The sequence below is a fragment of the Ailuropoda melanoleuca genome, chromosome 4, assembly GCF_002007445.2.
Source record: "Ailuropoda melanoleuca isolate Jingjing chromosome 4, ASM200744v2, whole genome shotgun sequence".
NCBI lineage: Eukaryota > Metazoa > Chordata > Mammalia > Carnivora > Ursidae > Ailuropoda > Ailuropoda melanoleuca.
In genome coordinates, this window is record NC_048221.1 from 68,612,145 (window position 1) to 68,634,020 (window position 21,876).

Sequence of the window (21,876 nt, forward strand, 5' to 3'; positions counted from 1 at the left end):
GAACAGACACCGCAGCCTATGTGTTCTATGCTATGGGAATGGAATGATAAAGAACAAATATCTTCAGGGATAGGAATGAAACATGAGAGGTACATATAGGGAAGTATGCTCAGAGATGTTCTTTCTGAAATCCGCCCCTAGTCCCGTGTTTGGGAGTCTGTGAGACACTTTATTTTTTAATAATAATGTGTACCTTTTGGCTAATCTGGCTTGTGTCAGTTTATCTTAACCTTCCATAGAAGTGTCCTAATGAATACTGGTAGAGTCTACAAGGTCATAAACTGAGCTGATTGCTCAGGACTGTGTCTTCAGTGCCTACCACAGTATCAGGCATGTAGTAGGCTCAATTAATAGACATTGAATTAATGCATGAACAAGACACTGGGCAAATATACCACATAAGGGAGGAAACCGCAGGAAAAAAGCGTGCCAGAAGAGAGTTCCCTGCTCAGCGATTATGATGGAGGGATGGTGGAGGCAGACAACAGAATGTCTTAGATGAGAAGCCTAATGTGTTGGGAACTAATTGAAAGTTAAAGTATTCATCTGTTTTTAATGCCTATCTAAAATCTTTTAAATGTCCTCTCTATATTTAATGATTTCCTACAGTGTGAAGTTACCTTCAATTATAGAAGCCAGATCCTATCTTTCGTAGCCTCCCTTTCTACTTGGGTATGGATATTTGACTGGAGTCCACCAAGCAGATGAAATCCGTGTGAGAAACCATTTGAAAGACCACTGCAAGAGGAGACAGACAGGGCTCAGGGCACCCGTGTTGCTGGTGCAGTGGAGACATAGGCAGTGTATTTCTGGGATCAGATCTTCCCTACTGGATTGGTCTGTGAAGAGGCTGTAGATAATGTCCCTAAAATCTCAGCCCTTCTAAGGACAGTGTGATTTTTCTAATACCCCTTAACAAGTTCCTTCCAGTTTAAACTAGAGTGGACACAGGATATAGAAGCTGAAGTCTTAATCATGAGGACAGAGCTGAACATCATGTCTAATAGTCAAGATGAGCTCCAAAATGAAAGAAAGAGTGAGTGAAGCAGGAGGCCAGGAGAATGACCCCCCAATAACCAATTTTTGGACTAACTGATTTTTCTCTATTGTTTATTTCTATTTTATTAATTTTCACTCTTATTTTTATTATTTCTTTCTTTCTATTTATATGAGCTTAATTTTTTGGTTTTGTATGCAGAAACTTACATCATTTATTTTAGACTTTCTTTTCTAGTGTAAGCATTACAGTTTTCCTTCCCCCCCCATAAGCAATGCTTACGCTTCACCCCACACATTTTGTTACGTCAGGTTTTCATTATCCTTGAGTCATAAGTATGCTCTCATTTCTCTTGTGATTTCTTCTTTGACACGTGCATTGTTTAAACTGTTTAACCTCTAGAGGCACCTGGGTAGCTCAGTTGGCTAAGTATCTGCCTTCGGCCTAGGTCATGATCCCAGAATCCTGGGATCCAGCCCCATGTCGGGCTCTCTGCTCAGCGGGCAGCCTGCTTCTCCCTCACCCTCTGCCTGCTGGTCCCCCTGCTTGTGCTTGCTCTCTCTCTCTCGCTCTCTCTCTCGCCAAATAAATAAATAAAATCTTTAAAATAAGTAAGTAAACAAATAAAGTGCTTAATGTCTAAACATGAGGATTTTCACTTTCTTGATATCTTTTTTTTTTTTTTAAAGATTTTATTTTTTATTTATTCGACAGAGATAGAGACAGCCAGAGAGAGGGAACACAAGCAGGGGGAGTGGGAGAGGAAGAAGCAGGCTCATAGCAGAAGAGCCTGACGTGGGGCTCGATCCCATAATGCCGGGATCACGCCCTGAGCCGAAGGCAGACGCTCAACCGCTGTGCCACCCAGGCGCCCCTCTTGATATCTTTCTAATATTGATTTCTGTTTTAATTCTATTGTGGTTAAAGAACATATTCAATGATTTGAGTCCTAGTAAACTTATCGAGGATTGTTTCACAGCCCAGCAGATGGTGTATCTTAATGAGCTCACACGCACTTGAAAAGATTGTGTGTTCTGCTCACAGGTGGAGTGTTCCATAAACATCAATTAGGTCAAATTGGTAGAAAGTGTTACATAAGTCCTCTCTGGTTTAATGATTTCTGTCTACCTTTTTTATTTAATACTGGCAGAAGAATATTAAAATCAGCATTGTAATTCTGGATTAGGCTAGTTTTCCTTTCATTTTCATCAGTTTTTAAGATTTCCTTTTTATTTTGAATATTCATACCCCTTGTATTAGTTGCCTGTTGCTGTGTAACAAATTACCCCCAAACTAAGCAGCTTAAAACAACAAACATTTATCATCAGTAATCTGGGGATAGCTTACCTGGGTTGTTCTGGCTCAGTTTCTCAGAAGTCTATAATCTCAGTGTCAGCAGCCTGTAGCCGTAGTCTTGGTCATCACAAGGCTCCCAGTTATTCTCCAAGCACACTCATGTGGCTGCTGGCTGGCCTCAGGTCCCCGCTGGCTGTGGGCTATGGCCTTGCCTAGTGGGCTTTTCCATATGGATATTCACAGCAGGACTACTCTCTACCCCTAGAGGGGACAGAGAGATTTTTGTAACCTAATCTTAAAGTACAATCACATCACTCTTGCCATATTCTGTTCATTAGAAGTGCTATTAGATTCAGCCCACACTCCAGGTGGGGGAGGGCGTGGTTTACAGGAAGCTGTGAATAACAGAATGTGGAGATAATTGGAGGCCACCTTCTAGAGCCTTCCCACCACACCCGCAAGGCACTCAACAAAGAAAGGGAACTTAGTCCTACATACAGACATATTTAGTGATACTGGATTATTTCATGGCATCAGTGCAAATGCTGAGCAACCAGTCCTCTGGAGAGTAGACTCCAGGCGGGTCTAAGGACTCTGCAGCAAAAGTTTGTAGATGGTCATGTGTAAGCTCTGCCTTTTTCATAACTCAGAATTCACCCTCGATGTCCATATCTCTTGGTAAAAAATTTCAAGAGGCTACTAGTCTCATTAGTTACTGTTGCTGGCTAGGCAGAAGTAAGAGCATTAGCGAAGGATGGGCGGTGCCCGAGACTCTGATTGGACCAACCTGGATAGGAGTCCATAGCCAATCAACTATGGCAGGGAAAGCAAGATTGTGAAGAATAAATTCATGTGACAGAGATCCACAACTGTGGGCAAGGGAGCAGTGCTGACAGAGAGAGGATGTACTATGTGCCAGGTGTCAGCCCGGTGATGCTTACAACCAGCACCTCCATTAGGAACAAGGAGGCAGTGACTAGAGCTGAGAGTGGGTGGGCTCATGGGATAAGAGCTTTAATGGAGTCCTAAATAAATAAATAAATAAATAAATATTTTGGTATATATTTCTAAAAGATAGTCTCTTTTTAAAAAAACTGTAATAAACATGATCACATCAATTAACAATTCTTCATCAAAAATCCAGTTAGTATTCAAATATTCCTTGTTATTGCTTTTTTCTAACGTACAAACTCTAAAAATTAAAATTTGAATTCTCTCTAACTGCTTTTTAAAACATTCATATTTCATCGGTGATTACATTCAAATAAAAATATATTAAACCAGAGTTATATTACAAGTTATATTACAAAGCTATAGAGATCAAGACAGTATGGTATTGGCAAAAAAATAGATACATAGATCAATAGAACAGAATAGAAAACCCAGAAACGAACCCACAACTATACGGTCAATTAACCTTCGACAAAGCAGGAAAGAATTTCCAATGGAAAAAGACAGTTTCTTCAACAAATGGTGTTGGGGAAACTGGACAGCAACATGCAAAAGAATGAAACTGGACCATTTTCTTAAACCATTCACAAAAATAAATTCAAAATGGGTGAAAGACCTAAATGGAGACAGGAAACCTTTAAAATCTAAGGGGAGATCACAGGCAGTAACTTCTTTGACATCAGCTGTGGCATATTTTTTCTAGACACGTCTCCTGAGGCAAGGGAAATTAAAGTAAAAATAAACTATTGGGACTTCATCAAAATAAAAGGCTTCTGCACAGTGAAAGAAACAATCAAAAAAAACTAAAAGGCAATCTATGGAATGAGTATTTGCAAATGACATATCTGATAAGGGGTTAGTATCCAAAAATCTATAAAGAGCTTATATACTCAACACCCAAAAAACCAAATACTCCAATTAAAAAATTGGCAGAATACATGAATAGACATTTTTCCAAAGAAGACAGAGACGTCCAAGAAATATGAAAAGATGCTCAACATCACTCATCATCAGGGAAATACAAATCACAACTACAATGAGATAACACCTCACACCTGTCAGAATGGCTAAAATCAGCAACACGGGAAACAACAGGTGTTCCAGAGGCTGTGGAGAAAGGGGAACCCTCTCACATTGTTGGTGGGAATGCAAACTGGTGCAGCCACTCTGGAAAACAGTATGGAAGTTCCTCAAAAAGTTAAAAATTGAACTGCCTTATGATTCAGCAATTGTAATTCTAGGTATTTATCCAAAGAATACAAAAATACTAATTCGAAGGGATAGATGCACCCCAATGTTTATAGCAGCATTACCTACAATAGACAAATAATGGAAAGGACCCAAATGTCTATCAACTGATGAAGGAATAAAGATGTGATATATGTGTATACACACACACACACACACACACACACAATGGAATATTACTCAGCCATAAAAACAATGAAATCTTGCCATTTGAAACATGTGGATGGAGCTAGAGAATATAATGTTAAGCAAAATGTCAGAGAAAAACAAATACCATATGATTTCACTCTTACGTGGAATTTAAGAAACAAAACAAACAACCTGGGGAAAAAAGAGAGAGGCAAACCAAGAAACAGATTCTTAACTATTGAAAACAAACTGCTGCTTACGGACGGGAGGTAGGTGGGGGGATGGGGAAATAGGGGCTAGGGATCAAGGAGGGAACTAGTTGTGATGAGCACTGGGTGGTATATGAAAGTGTTGAATCACTATATTGCACACCTGAAACTAATATTACACTGTATATTAACTGGAATTTAAGTAAAACCTTAAAAACAAACAAAAATCTATTAAACCAACCAACAAGCTGTAAATGATAGAGAGTTAAGGCTGGTCTGTACCACTTGATAATTCATGAGAAACGGAAACCAGCTTCCACCATCTTTTCTCGGGCTGCTGTTTCTCATTTTCCAAGGAGAAAAGAAAATAATTTAAAGCCTGTGGTAGTCATTAGGGCTTTTAAACTGTCCTGCCCTCTCTCCTTCCAGCCATAGGCAGGATTATGCTTCCCGATCCTTTGTCCTTTGAAGCGAGGAGCAGCCATATGACTTGCTCTGACCAATGTGTTGTGAGTAGACAAGAGGAAAATCAATTCCATCGGATAATTTAATTGCCATTATCAGACCCTCAAGAGCACTCTTTTCCATCTGCTATAGAGACCCACTTCACTCCATCAGCTGTGGTCCTGAGTGCACATGTAGTGGAAGAGAGAAACAAGTCTGTTGTTTTAAGTCATTGAAATTTGGAGGCTGTTTGTTGTCACAGCATAACCCGGGCTCACATAAAATGCTTAGGCTTGAGTTGGTAATCTCAGGTAGTTCAAGCTCTGGCTAATAAGGGAGAGCTTTTAGGGAGAGGCTTCTTGAGGAATCATTTGAGTCACCTCTCATGATTACTGGATTGACCTGTGCTATCACTTCAACAGAGTTTTAGTTCCTCGGCTTTTGGCATTATTTTTTTTTAAAGATTTTATTTATTTATTCGACAGAGATAGAGACAGCCAACAAGAGAGGGAACACAAGCAGGGGGTGTGGGAGAGGAAGAAGCAGGCTCATAGCAGAGGAGCCTGATGTGGGGCTCGATCCCACAATGCCGGGATCACACCCTGAGCCGAAGGCAGACGCTTAACCACTGTGCCACCCAGGCACCCCGGCTTTTGGCATTATTATAAGATTAATGCAAAAATTATAAGAACATTCTGCCAAAGAAAACACTGTAGACATATAAAATATTAAATGGACCTAAAGTTGAAACACAAAATGAAATTCTGCTCTGCCATTATCTTGGACAGGTCCCTTTATTTCTGGGCCTCAATTTCCTTTCTGGAATGATAATCATTATCAACAAGAGGAACATTAGTGAGCACTTGACAGGTGCAAGATAGTTCCATGGAAGTTAGTTTATTCAATCCTTACAACTAGCCTTCAGTAGTTATATTTTGCCATTTTTTAAAACATGAAACTGTGGAAACAGATTTAGAAAGGATGAGTAACTTGCCAAACAATAGCTGGACATGGAGGGGATACTTCCAAAGCCTTAACTAAATATTTACAGTCATTTCTTATTCTAAAATCCTATGGATTTTTGGTGTGAGGCTATTCACAAGTGAAACCACATTGCCAAAAAGAAAACAAGATTTTCTCCAACAACAAAAGTTCTCCTATTTTCCACTGTGTGACAAAATGCATATTTTATGAAGATCAAGGAGTCTGCTATTAATATTCCCTGGCCTGTGTACTATCAAAGGTATTCAAAGCATCAAACCTTAATGATAGAATATAGATGTTACCCATAATGTAGACTAACTCCGAAACACAAGTATTACTCTTGAGAACTTGCACAGACTATTTCTTTGATGACACTTTTCTTTTAAGAATAATTCAAAGACTTGTTAATTTGTGGTCATGAAAACATTTTACCAGCCATGTTACACGGTTTGAAAATACTGGACTTAAAATACAAAATTTAGGGGCACCTGGGTGGTTTAGTCGGTTAAGTATCAGACTTGATTTTGGCTCAGGTCACAATCTCAGGGTGGTGGGATCGAGCCCCAAGTGGGGCTCTGCCCTAGGCATGGAGCCTGCTTAAGATCCTTTCTCCCTCTTCCTCTCCCTCTGTTCCTCCCCCTAACTCACCCCTCCCCACCCTTCCTTGTGTGTGCACATGCACGTGCTCTCTCTCTCTCTCAAAAAAAAAAAAAATACAAAATTTTACTTGTGGTTAAAATACCAGAAATTAACATGATGTTTAGACAAAGTAGAATTCACTTTACAGAAAACACTACACAAGCATGTGTATAGCTGTGAAAACTGCTCTCAGACTGCCATTAAAGGCTGCACACATAATGGCCAATTCTTAATTCCTCATTTGTGGAACTCACACTGGACTTGGCGGAGAAAATTGTGTCTCTCCTACAGCACATCTCAGCAGATGTCATTTTACTCTCGTACATTATTAATGTTTTAATCCTGTTTTTCATCATTTCTGATCTCCATTTGAGCATCTTGAATATGTTGGTCCTTGCCTATACTGAGTATTCCCAGAAATTTTACAGTTACAAACAGTTAAATAATAGGGAGAGGTCGGAACACAAAAATCCCTCAACACATTGTTCAGTGTGTTCTTCCCCCTTAATGGCTTTTCGAGGCTGCTAATTACCACCAAACGGTGACATTTTAAGCATAATTGAATGATGGTTGAAGTAGGTCTCTTTAATAATGGTGTTTAGGACAGTTCAGAAACTCAGGGTAGCCTAAAATACTATTTCAAAGTACTTACTGAGTACTAGAGAGGACAATGGTAGGGGAGATGGGAGGAAGAGGAAAAATACTGAGGCATCATCTGTCCTCAAGAAAATTGTGTCCTGGGCCACCTGGGTGGTTCATTGGTTAAGCGTCTGCCTTCAGCTCAGGTCATGATCCCAGGGTCCTGGGATTGAGCCCCACATCAGGCTCTCTGCTCAGCGGGGAGCCTGCTTCTCTCTCTCTCCCTATGCCTCTCCCCCAGGTTGTGCTCTCTCCCTTTCTCTTGTTCATTCTCTCAAATAAATAAATAAAGTCTTTTAAAAAAAAAAAGAGTATTATCTCCTTCCTTTCACTGGAAAGACCACCAAACCACATGAAACATTTCAAAAAGTCATAAGATTAATGATAGTTCTTCTAGGAGAGAAAAAGTTAAGACAGATATCTTACACGTGTTGTGGAGAATTTGAATGGCAGGCTGAAATTTTTGGTTTATTTCAAATTAGGATGTTTACCACAAAAATATTTCTTACAAATGCTCAAAAGATTACTATAGGCTTATAAAATGTGTCAGTCAACTTGGAAGGAACATATTAAACAAAACTAGTAAATTCTAGCATCAAAATCAAGATGCTTATTAGCAGAGGTGGATATGTGGTAGCGGTTATTGTCTTCAATGAGGCCTTAGTTCACGTGAATTTGGAAATTGCAAAGGAATCGGGTCTTGAGGAATATACGATAAAAAGCTTCAAATAGGTTAGAGTCCAGGGGGCGCCTGGGTAGCGCAGTCGTTAAGCATCTGCCTTCGGCTCAGGGTGTGATCCCGGCGTTGTGGGATCGAGTCTCACATTGGGAGCCTGCTTCTTCCTCTCCCACTCCCCCTGCTTGTGTTCCCTCTCTCGCTGTCTATCTCTGTGAAATAAATAAATAATCTTTAAAAAATAATAATAATAATTAAAAAATTACTTAAAAAACAAATAGGTTAGAGTCCACATAGAGAGTGAGCTCAGCTCACCACCTCATAAACCACTATCCCCTTCCTATAGCACGAAGCTCTCTGTTTACTTGCCCTACTCTAGGCTGCGGCGATTTACATAGGAAGTGGAGTAGACTTAAACCTGGGGCTTTGTGAGTTGATTCTTTTTTAAAAGAACACCACCAAGAGAAACCTAACAAGGAATAAGGCACACAGCAGAAAAAATGAAGAGATCACTCTGTGTATTGAAGGAGACTCTCAATCTGCTATCTTGCTTCTTATTCACCTGACTGCTGTGGGCTTTATGCCTACTCTGAACTAAAGAGACATGCAACTGAAAACAAAGAAAAATCAGTTGAAGATGTTGAAAAGACTGGATACATAAAAGAATTGGCAGAACCCAGCGTTGCCTTCATATTCCCTCTCCACTTCTCTCCTTTGGTTCACTCCCTCCTGTTATACTGTGTACATGGCTATCTTTTCCACTGGATTTTAAGTTCCATAGAGTGGAAGAAGTAGGTCTTACTGCTCTTTATCTTTTGGTTCTATTTATTAACTAATTCATCCTTCCATCCACTTATTCATTCATTCACTCTGTAAGTGTTAGTAAGTGCTTAGTACATTCTAGAAACTTGGGATACACCAGTGAACAAAACAGATGGGGGTGAAAGACAGATAATGGCGATACATAATGAATAAATAAATTATATAGTATTAGAGAAAGTGATAAGTTTTATGGGAAATAGAGAAAATGAGCACAGAATAAGGAGGATTGGACTTGGGGGTGGGCATACTGAACTGCAGTATTAACAATGATGATCAGAGTATGCTTCACAGAGAAGGAGGTAACTGAGCCAAGACTGAAAGGAAGTGAGAGAGTGAGCCAAGCACAGAAGTGGAGAAGAAAGCACTTTAGACAGAGGAAAGAGCTAGGGCATAAACCCTGGAGCAGAAGAATCCATGGTATGTTTGAGGAACAAAACCACGGCGATTGAGCCGAAACAGACGGAGCCTGGAAGACAAGGTTCACAGGGAGCCAGATCATTTACAGCCATGTGGGTCATCATAAGAGATTTGGCTTTTACCCTGAGATGAGAGCCACTGCAGGAGGGATGAGATGTCTTATGTTTTAAATGGGTCGCTCTGGCTGCTGTGTTGACAATAAGTGTGCAAATTTATGTCAAAATGTGAAGAGCACCAGAACTAAAAGAAAGAAAAATCAAAGCTGAGTCTATATACTTGTCAAGCAAGGAAATACACCAGTGAAAAAAGTCATTGAGTAATTCATGAAGTGGGAAAAGCCAGGGTTTTTTAAGTGCTCGAGGTGGTTATGCTCATCAAGGATGGGAAACCAGGACTCTGGGTAGGAAAGAACAGCATTAGATAAAATAAGGATCTTTGTTCACTGGATAGGAACAAGTCTTCAGTCAGGTCAATAAGGGTCTGGTCTAAGGGGTCACTCAAAGTTCACAGTCCTTTATCGGCTTCCAATTGGCTTGAACCCGTTGAAATGTAACACAGCATTCCATTAGGCAGGTGCTGTGAGTGAAAACTTTTCACTGAAAAAGTAGTTGGAATCAGGAGAAACTGTTAAGAAGTTCTTGCAGAATTCCTGGCAGAAGATGATGCAACTCACACCAGGGTGTGCCCTGAAGGTGGTGAGAAACGTCTAGATTCTGGATATTCATGGAGATGAGTAAAAAATAACTCTTAGGTTTATGGCCTATGCAACTTGATAGTCGGAGTTGCTCTGGAGATAGGAAAAGGCGTGGATAAAGCATGCTGGGGTAGATTAAGAGCTCGTGTGAGTTTAAAACGTCTAGAAGATGCTGGGGTGGGACCAGCAATAGACACAACAAGGTCTGGCTGGTGACTTGAAAGAGCATAGCATCTAATACCAGGAGAACCACATGCAGTCAACTAGGGATCCAGGAAGGTAGAGCTGGGGGGACTTCACACAGTGTTTTCTCCTCTTGGTCCCAAATTTTAATTTAAATACATTTTTATTTAATGCAAGTATTCTTGTAAGCCTTCCCAAATATTTTGAGTGATGTGGGAGTCTAAATCAATCAATGATCTTTGAAACTCTCTCTGTGCCTAATACGGTGTTTTGATAAACTACGTATTCAATAGCTACCTCTGACAATCTCCTACTATGTGGCAGAGTCTATAAGTTTACAAACACATCTTGCTTCAACTGCCCAAATTTATTAGGTATCATTTTACACAAAAGGAAAGTGGGGCCAGAAGAGCTGAGCAATTTGCCTATCATCATATAGCTAATAAAGGCAGGGCTGGGATTTAAGCCCAAATACATCTGAGTAACTTTTAACTCTGCTTCTAACTGTAGTCTACTAATCTGGCTAGAGGGCAAAGCAAGTAGAAGATGAGGAGTTCCAACAATGTATAGTTCCTGGCTTATATCAACGGTTTTTCCAACCTGAGCATGTACTAGAATCACTCCCGTGGCTCATTAAACAGACTGCTGGACCTCAAGTTCCCAGGTGATGCAGGCGCTGCTGGTCTACCACTTTGAGAACCGCTGGTTTAGCAGGTTTTCCCTAATCTTGCCAGCTGAAGAGCCTGCCTTCACCTGCCAAATGCCCAGGTCTCTCTAATTCCTCAAAGGGGAGAAGGGAGGTCTGGAGCTAATCAAGAAGTTCAGAAGGGTCCTTGGTGATCGTTTCTTCTGTTTTAACTCCAAGTTCTCTCCTTCCCAAGGCACGTGAGTGTTGCGGGAAAGGGGATAACGGGGTGATGGTGTCTCAACTAAGCTGTCTAGTAAGTCCTTCTTCTTTTATTATTATTATTCTCCCAGCAAAGAGACTTCCTTTTCCCTTCTGGGAAACAAACTTCCATTATCACCCTTCTGGCTCCCAATGTCCATTAGATACAGGGAAGGTTCAGGTACAGTGGGTCCTAAAACTTACACAACTATTGGGGAGGGGAGTGCCCATTAAGAACAAGATTAAAGCTCATAAATACATAACTGGAAGGCCTTGGAAGGAACTTATGCAGGAGAGGAGACCTAAAACTTAAGCTTCATTAGCTTCATGGGAAATTGGCCTCTGATCAAACGTGTCTATGTATGTCTAAGCTCCAATTATAGACATATGCAAGTTATTTCCCATGCGGCTCTTGAGCCTCAGGCTAATCAGAGGATGTGGTTGATTCCTGTGTAAGAGAACCTGAGCATTTCATAGTTGGAGAGATTTGTTTGCCCTGAACCTGGTAATGGGGGGAGGGTTACCAGCTCCTTGTGCTGCACATTGGAAGGTACTCTTTGACACAGCTAAGGCACTCAGTTACTTTTCCTTGGGTTTGATTTCTTTATTGAGTTAAAAACCTTCTAGAAATCTCTTTCCTTACATACACAAATACAGAATCCAACTTAGAGATAATTATTCCTACACTACATTGAGAACAAAATTTGATTACTCAATTTTAACACTAATATTCAGGAAAACTGCTTTTCAAAATCATTAGGGTAAGGCTATTAAAAATATATTAATTTATAGGGGCGCCTGGGTGGCACAGCGGTTAAGCGTCTGCCTTCTGCTCAGGGCGTGATCCCGGCGTTATTGGATCGAGCCCCACATCAGGTTCCTCCGCTATGAGCCTGCTTCTTCCTCTCCCACTCCCCCTGCTTGTGTTCCCTCTCTCGCTGGCTGTCTCTATCTCTGTCGAATAAATAAATAAAATCTTTTTTAAAAAGAAATAAAAAAATAAAAATATATTAATTTATAAATAAAAAATTTAAGTGCTTGCTTGACGAAGAAGACTACTGCACAGGGTAGCACTTTGAGTTCCTTTTGTAAGCCTTTCTGAAATCTTATTTTCCTTTGTTGTTTGTTCTCAGACGTATTGGGGTGGACGTGGCCTTAAAAATACATTGACTCACTCAACCAATACTGGTAAGCATAAGCAAATGGCTCTGGAATTAGGGGAAGTTACTAAGATAGTTACTAAGTTAGGGGAAGTTATTAAGACAAGTAATGAGGTACTCTCAAGGAACTTAGATTTTTGTAGGCAATAGCCACGCCCACCAAGAACCTCCACTTAAAGTGGAAAGAAGCATGAGAAGGCTTCCTGAAGAGATTAAAAAGGCGTCTGATTTGGGCCTTGCAGGAACTAGCTGTAAAAAACGTCTTAAGAATTATTCCAAGCCGGAGAAAGCCAGCACGTCCACTGGGCACTTTCTAAAGAACAATCTGCCCACCTCGTCCAGGGTCACTGCTGCTTTATATATAAGCAGGCACAATTCCAAGAGCAAGATGATACCATTAAGCGCTTCTGGGGAGTGTGCCTTGAAGATACAACGATGAATGGAGTGGGTCGCAGTCCTCAAGGAAGCACCACCAGGAGTATTCTCAGGAAGCCGAAAGGCGGAGGTGAGACCAGGAGGAGTCACTGGAATGGATTTTCCGCTCTGGGCCTCGAGGTCCGGATGTGCACTCAGTCCTCTGGAAGGCTCTCGCATTGCAGTACCAGGGATGCACGAGGAGTTCCCGCGTTGGAGCAGCGAGCGAGCCTCCCCTAGTGCCCCGCAGTTCCTCCCGGCCCCGCCCACATCCCAACGCGGCTGCGCGGCAAGGCCTCCTTGCCTCATTGCCGTCATTGCCTCTGCGAAGCGTGAACCGCCATCATAAGTCCTGGCGGCTGGGCCCGGGCCAGCCTCCCTCCTCCTCCTCCGCGGGGCAGCGGTGACAGGTTGGGGTTGTACTGCCCGCGTCCTGTCCGGCAGGCGAAGGCGTGGGCTTCCGAGAGCGGGTCAAGAAATTGGGACCCACGGACTCCGGGGCAAACAGACTGACCTGCTGGCCCCATAGGTGACGGCACGGCGGGGGCGGTGCCCAGGGCCGCGCCCCGCCCCTCGCAGGCCAGCGCCCAGAGCCCGTGGCCCTTGCCCGTTTCCAGTATGGCTGCCCGCCGTGCTTGACCCGTGGCCTCTCCGCTTCGACTCTTCGTAGGCGATGCCGAGGCCGAGGCCGTGACTGACACTCCTGCTCACACGCACGCACGGACCCAGACCCACGCCCGGAGCCCGAGCCCTGGGCCCGGAACCGCTCTCACCCCCTGCGCCGCGGCCAGAGCCTGGACCACGGCTCCCGCGCCGCCGCTGCCGCCGCCTCGCCGAGAAGGGCCGCGCCGGATCTCGAGCGCGGCGGCCCCCGGCCGGCAGGGATGGGGAAGCGGGCTGGAGGAGCAGCAGCAGGAGCCGCCGCCGCCTCCACGTCCGCAGGGGCCGGTGTGGAGCCCGCGGCCAGCCGCGGTTGGGGCCCGCGGAGCGCGGCCGCCGGCCTACTGGGAGCGCTGCACCTGGTGATGACCCTCGTAGTGGCCGCGGCGCGGGCCGAGAAGGAAGGTGGGTGTCAGCCGGCCGGCATCTCCCAGGCCCAGCCCCGCGGCTGTCAGCGCGCCCTCGCGGAGGCGGCCGCCCGGCTGCGAGCGGGGAGGAAGGGCTGCGGCTCGGGGCTCCGAGGGCGGCGGTGCGTGCAGCTCCGTCCAGCGCGAAGTTGCTCGTTCGAGTCCCGTCCCGAGCCGGGAACTTGCAGTGCGAATGCCAACTCGCGGCGTTGGCTGCACGGAGTTGCTCTTGTTTTCCGTGATTCCTTCCCCTTGTCTTCCCTTTTGACTCCTGTCACTGCCATTTCAAAACTTCCTGAGTTCGCGTATCTTCTTGCCACTTGGCCCACTGTGTAGGAGGAGCATATTTTTAGACTTGATCGCTGTTAATAGTCACATTTTAGAACACTTTCCCCCGTTTGGTTGTGGTTTTAATAACGGCGTGCACACAGAAAATGTAGTAAAAATAGCAAGACTAGTGGAAAGGGTTCAAAACATAGCTTACAAAATTTTACTTCGAATTTGTTGAAACATTTCTTGGAGAGGAATCTTGTTTCTTCAGCTTCCCTCTCCTTTATCGTTTTGCAGTATTGTTTAGCTAGCAATTCGGTGTATGTAATACAATTCTGTTTAGTTCTCTAGTAAGCTACTGGAAGTCTGTTTACATTTTTATTTTAAGATTGGGTGTCATCTTTAATGTGAAAGAGTTTAAAAACAGATATGCCGTTTCTAGTTTGCAAACCTTTATCTGTAATTTAGTTAAGGACTGACCCCTATTTTTAAAAAACTCATTAGTATCGAATGACTTTAAAACTGGTACTTCTACAAGTTTAAAAATTATTTGTAACCTAGAGGACCAAATCTGTAGTTGTGTTGGCACTACCTGTTTTTGAGCCTAGGGAAATAAGTGGTCACAGAGCTTTCACAAAGAAATCACTAAAAGTGAGTGGTTTTTAAAAAGCTAAGCAAAACTTCTTAGTTTAGCTTCCACTCCACACTAAACTGCCATTACAAAAAATAATGTCTTGCCACAGTAACTTTCGGGTTGGGGTTCTGCTTTATGACTTAAGTCACTTGTTACCATTATTGAAGGCAATAGCTAAATGCAAACCAAATCTATGTTGAAGTACAAATGTGCCTCTCTCCACTGTTTCATTTTTGTTCAAAACATTAAATTCTCTCAGTTAACCTTGTAAGCAACCTTAGTCTGGGTTAACATAGGTGGAAATTATTCAGAGAATTACCATGTATAGGAAGAATTAATTGACAGAGGCAAGATTATTTCCAGAATAAAATATTGCTGCTTTATGACTAGTCAGGCCTGTTACTGTCATAGTTCATTGATTGGTTACAGATGTGCAGTTAGATGATTGTTACTATTGTGTGTCCGTGGTGTCCAGTACGGGTCTGGCATGTAGTTGGTGTCCAATAAAGCTAAAACAGCACAATAATTTAATGGGCATGTCTCCTTTTGTTTCAAGTAGTCCTTGGCAGGTATTGTGTCCTTGCTTTTCAGTTCTTTTTCTTACCTTGTACAGTGCCAGGCACATAGTAGGGATTTAACATTTGTTTGAGTGAATGACTGTCTTCATGGGCCATTAGCACAGGGAAATAAAATAATGATTGAGTCTCGTAAAACATTAAGGTTATATTATCCTTCTGCTTTTTTCCCCCACAGCCATATGTATGCTAATTTTCTGTGTATAGTTAACAAATCCCTTGTTTAAGAAATGTCAGCCTAAATTATATTTGCTAATTTCCTATTTGTTCATAAGTTTTAGTGAACGTCTCTAATACCCATAAGTGTAAGGCTCAGATGAGAATTTCTTGCCAGGGTGTAAAGTATGAAAAGATGTGGTTGAATCAGTCAGTGGTGCTGGCAGAATCAAACAGCTTTTGTGGCCCATGTTGTGTCTGTACGAACAGTTTGAATGTACAAACCAGCTAGTCAAGATATTGATGGTAATTATACTAATATAGAACATAAGCCTGTGCCCATCACAGATGAAATCTGGTTCTAATCAAATATTCTGTGAAGGTTGCTCTAAAAATGGCCTGTGCTTTCAGCCTTCTTGCTGATCAAACTATAGTATCGTTTTTGTTTGAGTAAGTAGAAGAAATGAGATTGATTTTTACATGATTATGATACCGTGAGTTTGGCATCTGATGGGTCACAAATACAGCATTTGCCCTAAAAATGCGTTGTTGAGTTTTTTCAGGAAACCTGGTCAGATTTCTGAAGGTAGCTGAGTTCAGTTTGTCAGTTTATACCCTGAGGATTTTTTGTGTTTATTTTAGTAGTATAAACTAGTAATTTTTTAAACTTAAGATTTTCCTGCAATATTAATGATGGTTCTCTGGGTATTTTGTATATTTTTCCTCAGTTGTAGCAGAATTTCACTAGAAAATCTTCACAACAAAATAAAACTCATTGCCTCTTGTTAAAAACAGCAGAATAGCTAAGTGCATTATCTAATGCAGTTTTTAATGTTTGGACTAGATGTTAATTTCCTTAAGTCAGAAGCATGAGCCATTCCTTGTCTTAACATCCTGGATGTTTTAACATTCCTGTATCTTAACATCCAATTTTACTGATCAGTGGGGATGTATAATTATTTCAGAGAAAAGGGACCTTTGAGAATGTTTTGGCTGTGCTCTACAGTTTGTAAGGATTTTGAAAGAGTTGGGAAAGGAAGAAGTTACTGTGATTACTACAAATAACTCACTTATTCTGGATTGGTGTCAAAATTTTTCTTGAAGCTAAGTTCTAAATATTGAGAATAGTGAAAATAGATATGTGTAGTGAAAATATTAAAATATATAGTGAAAATATGTGTATGTATGTTAAACATAATTTTTAGTAGTATTTTGATTTTTTTTTTTAAAAGATTTTTATTTATTTGAGAGAGAGAGGAGCAGAGGGAGAGGGGCAAGCGGACTCCACGCTGAGCACTGAGCCCAATGCAGGACTCAGTTACATGACCCTGAGATCAAGACCTGAGCCAAAACCAAGAGTTGGATGCCTAACTGACTGAGCCATCCAGACGCCCCAGTAGTATTTTGATTTATTAATCTGCCCATTGTGACCAGCAAATAGGAGTTTTTTTAAAAAGCATCTTATATCAAGTAATACAGTTTCGCTGTCAAATGGGTTTTGGGAAGGCATGGTTGTCTTTCAATTTATTATAAATAAAAAGCTCCATTTTATGTATCTAGTAGGTATGAACTTGGATAGATTTTTAGGAATATGGTTGCTTTAGTTTGTGACAAATTTCAGTGTCACATGTATAAATTGGATATAAATGGCAAGGCAAAGTTTGATAATCTTTATTAGGACTTTTAAATTTGTTTGCTGGATACATTAGTTTGTATAGAAATTTTTGTTTTAAGTTTGTATTTGTGACAGACGCAGGAGGAGGGTCCAAAAATGTTTTATCTACAAAGCATATGAACAAAGTACTTAGTAATAAAGGCCAGAAGAAAAGAGAGTAAAATGTCATTAGGGGAGTTGTCTTAGGATGGTAGAATTGATTAGGAGTGGTATTTATTTTTTTCTAATCAAATTATTACTTTTTAATGTAAAATTATTTTTAGAAATGATTTTCTTAAGAGATGTTTTAATCTTTTGTATGGTGGTAGAATGGCTACTCTTCAGTTTAGACCCTAGTAAGTAGAATATTACTTTGTTAATACTGCTTCACTAATGAACTTCTATTGGCTTACTTTTACTAAAAGCTGTTTGCTACTGCCAGAAGCTTTGGAATCCTGTAGTTGGGAAAAGTGTGTCCTCTCTTTCTCTTGTTAATGACTATTTTCCTTCTCTTTGTAATCCTTTCAGTGGGTCCTCATAGATGCTTGCCAAAAAGATCAGCTTTGAGAGTAGATTTAAAATCATCTAATTTGTTATCATCCGGAGTAGTAATAAGCCGAACGATTCTTGGGGAAAAATTAAATCATTGCTGAGTGCTTGATATTTTAGAAACTTTTTCATCTACGCATGGCTTGAGCTTTCTGACTGGCCTTGGCAGATGGAGAGGCCTTTTTTCTATGGCTAAATTTTTCCTCACTATCTTTTTTAAGCAGCATCAGGCACTGTTGATAGCTGCTTCTTGGAACTTTTCTCCTTTCATTTCCATGACTTTGTACTTCTTGGTTATCATCCTTAGTCGGCAGTCACTGCTCTCCAGCCGCCCACTGGATGTCTTCCTTCACACGTGTGTCCAGCCACCAGCATGCGCTGCACATGTCTAGGGCAGAATTATCTCACACCATCTCTGGTTTCCCAGTTTTTACCAATGCTGTGATTATTCTCTCTGCCACGTTGGTCTTGTTTTGATCCCTTAGCAAGTGGTGTCAATGTCTGTTCCCCTTCTTGGTCAACTCCCCATGGCCTCCAGCCTGGAGGCATTGTGGTGGGCTCTCACCTCCAGACTTTCTCCACTTCTGTTTGCATTGTCTTTGTTGCTCATTTGTCATTCATTCTGACACACTTAGCGACTTAAATTGTTTTATGGGTGACATTTCTTCACCCAGACTGGAATTTTTGAACCTCTTTCAACAGCTATGTATATACATAGCAGGCATTCGGTTTTAAATGAAGTTTACCTAAAATGACCTTATCTTCCCCCTTATACCTGGGACTGGGCCAGAGAGTCAAGAGTACAGGTAAAACTTGGACCTTGGTTACTGGTGTCATTATGAATTCTGCTGTAATAAGACATAGGGTAACACCACTTTTTTTCTTCTCTGCATGTTGATTTTCCTTGTAACTGAGTGATAGACACTTAATGTAAAGCACACTTTTGTAACTTTTGGATTTTAAGGTTTGAGATTCTTCTATACCCTAATTTATAGATCATGAAACAGGCACAGAGAAATTAAGGAGTATTCTGAAGGTAACAGAGTTGGTAGGTAGTTGAGCCAGGTTTCCATCCCAAGCTGTCTGTTCCTAGAACCAACTATATAATCCTGGATGAGTACTTCAGGTAGTAGATTTTGATGTATACCAGTTGGAGAAAGAGCAGAACTGCCAGTTCTTGCAGAAGCAATGTATTAAGTATTCCAGTGAAGTGCACTTTTTTTTTTTTAATAACTGTAAACTCTGTATCATCCTTACTGTTAACCATTAAAATGATCACAGGCCATTCTGGATCATGTACATTCTTAAAAGGAAACCAAGGAAACCCATGAATGGATAGTCTAGGGAACAGATATTTGGTAATGAAAGCTACTGACTCTGTACTCAATGATTTAAGTACCTGATATATTCTTAGGTCAAGATTAAGACTGAATTTTGTGAACATTCCTTAGTTCTAGACTGGTATGACAAGTTAGTCTAGACATGTGGAATATTCTCAGAAACTAGCCCTGATTAAAAGGAACTGGAAATAATCCAAAGGCTGGTAGTAGCATCAGCTTTTAACAATGGGGAAATCTCTTTGAGAATTCCATTAGAGGTCCAGGAGCTCCCAAAGAAGTTCATTTCTAATGCTTTGTTCATTCTTATGAAGGTTTTTGGGTTAGGTGGTCATTAGTTTCATTTGTAATACTAGATCAGTTTTGCTTTCATTCCCATGTGATTGCCTTAGAGAGATTTTTAGAAAGCCATAACTCTGTGTGTGATTCATTTTATAACATTTAGCACTTAGAGCAAAGGTCCGAAAAATGCCTAAGATCTAAGAGGATCCTTGACATGTCTGTCATGATCGAGTGTCGAACCTGCTTTGTTTCTATATAATCGTAAAAAAAAAAAAAACACACATAAAATTACACTGTCTTAACCATGTTAAGACTACTGTTCAGTAGTATTAAGTATATTCACATTGTTGTGGAACAGATCTCCAGAACTTTTTCATATTGCATAACTGAAACTCTGTTCATATGCATTGAACAGTATCTCCCCATCTCTCTCCCCTGCTCCAGCCCCATCATTCTACTTTCTGTTTTTATGAATTTTACTACTTTAGATACTTCATATAAGTAGAATCATGCAGATTTGTCTTTTTGTGGCTGGCTTATATCACTTAGCATAATGTCCTGAAGGTTCATCATACTGTAGCGTGTGACAGGATTTCTTTCCTTTTTAAAGCTCAATAATATTCTGCTGTATTTATATACCATTTTTTCCATTTCATTTATCCATTTACCCATCCGTGGACATTTGGATTGCTTTCACTTCTTGGCTGTTGTAAGTAATTCTGCTATGAACATGGGTGTGCAAATGTCTCTTTTGAGATCCTGCTTTTAATTCTTTTGGGATATATACCCACAAGTGGGATTACTGGGTCATATGGTAGTTCTATTTTTAATTTTTAAAGCCACTGCCATACTATTTTCCATAGTAGCTGCACCATTTTACAATTCTACCGGCAGTTCACAGAGGTTCAGTTTCTCCACATTTACACAAATGCTTGTTATCTTCTGGTTTTGTTTGTTTGTTTATAGTGGCTAGCTTAGTGAATATAAGGTTATATCTCATTATGGTTTCCATTTGCATTTTTGTAAGTGATATTGAGCCTCTTTTATAGGCTTGTTGGCCATATATATCTTTTTCTGTGTGTGTGTGAAGTATCTATTCAAGTCCTTTAACCACTTTTAAATTGGGTTTTTTCTGTTGTTGTTGAGTTGCAGGAGTTCTTTATATATACTGGTTATTAACTCCTCGTCAGATAGATGATTTGCAGATACTTTTCCCCATTCCATAGGTTGCCTTTTTACTCTTTTATTGTAACCTTTGATACACAGAAGTTTTTAAGTCTGATGCAGTCCCATTTGTCTATTTTTGCTTTTGCTGCCTGCACTTTTAATGTCCTTCCCAAGAAAACATTGTCAAATCCGATGTCATGAAGCTTTTCCCCTGTTTTCCCTAGGAATTTTAGTTTTAGATCTTTCATTTTATTCTTTAATCTCTACACATTCATTCTTTTGCATGTGAATACCCAGTTTTCCCAGTACCATTTGTTGAAGAGATGTCCTTTCCCCAGTGAGTGGTTTTGGAACCCTCATATGATGATCATGTGACCATACATGAGAATTTATTTCTGGGCTCTCTATTCCATTGGTCTACTTGTCTCTTTATGCAAGTACCACACTTTCCATTACTGTAGCTCTGTTACATGTTTCGAAATCAGGAAGTGTAAATCCTCAGAATTTGTTTTGGCTGTTTGGGGTCCCTTGAAATCCCATATGGATTTTAGGATGGTGTTTTCTGTTTATGCAAAAAATGCTCTTGTGGTTTTGATAGGGATTGCATTGACTCTGTAAGTTGCTTTGGGTAGCTTGGACATCTAAACAGTATTAAGTCTTCCAGTTCCATGAATGACATGGGATGTCATTCCATTTATTCGTGTTGTCTTTAATTTCTTTCAGCAGTGTTTTGGAGTTTTCAGTGTGTACAAGCCTTTCTTCTCTTGGTTATTATATTTATTCTTAGGTATTTTATTTTTTATGCTACTATAAATCAAACCTGCATTTTTGAACAGATTATTTCAATTATTATATGACTAAGTATTGTGAACATGTAGTTTTTGAGAAAAGAAACATGCTCTGTATTTGAAACAAAAAATTCTACACGCTTAAAGTATTTCCTGAGATTGCTTACCTATAAATTGAAACGTATTTTAAGTCTTCTTAAGTTCTAAGAAATTTGTGAATATTTTCTAAGTGAGTTATGATTGCAAAATGATATGACAGTCTAACTTTGGTTCTTAACTAATTCTTTTTTATATAGTTATAGTATTTGGATCAAAACATGTGATAGTAAAAAACTGTCGCAGCAGTAAAGTTTGAGAAATAGCCTAAGACAATTCTGCTACAAATTAATTAGTTTGTATTCCTGGTATGGCAAGGGCCATACCTGGATTTTCTTTTTTGGAAATGATTAAATTGGAAGCAGAAGATTTTCTAGGGTATTATAGTAGAAAGGTGCTGTCTAGAATTTAAGCCTTATCTCAAAGCTCTTTATAAATAAAGTGTGTCATTTCAAAAGTTACTTGTTAGAGCAGTGCATAAGAGAGGGCAGTGTGCTTTTCAAACTGGATCAC

General features: G+C 40.5%; 1 protein-coding gene across 1 annotated transcript in view; it reads left to right on the forward strand.

Moving 5' to 3' along the window:
• The first annotated feature begins 13,234 nt into the window (after positions 1-13,234).
• Positions 13,235-21,876, forward strand: part of TMEM131 (transmembrane protein 131) — a 245,818-nt gene continuing 237,176 nt past the window's right edge. Inside the window, exon 1 of the mRNA XM_002928116.4 lies at positions 13,235-13,853. Coding sequence (XP_002928162.3) covers positions 13,673-13,853 — 181 coding nt within the window. The 5' untranslated portion in view covers positions 13,235-13,672. The remainder of the gene's footprint in view (positions 13,854-21,876) is intronic.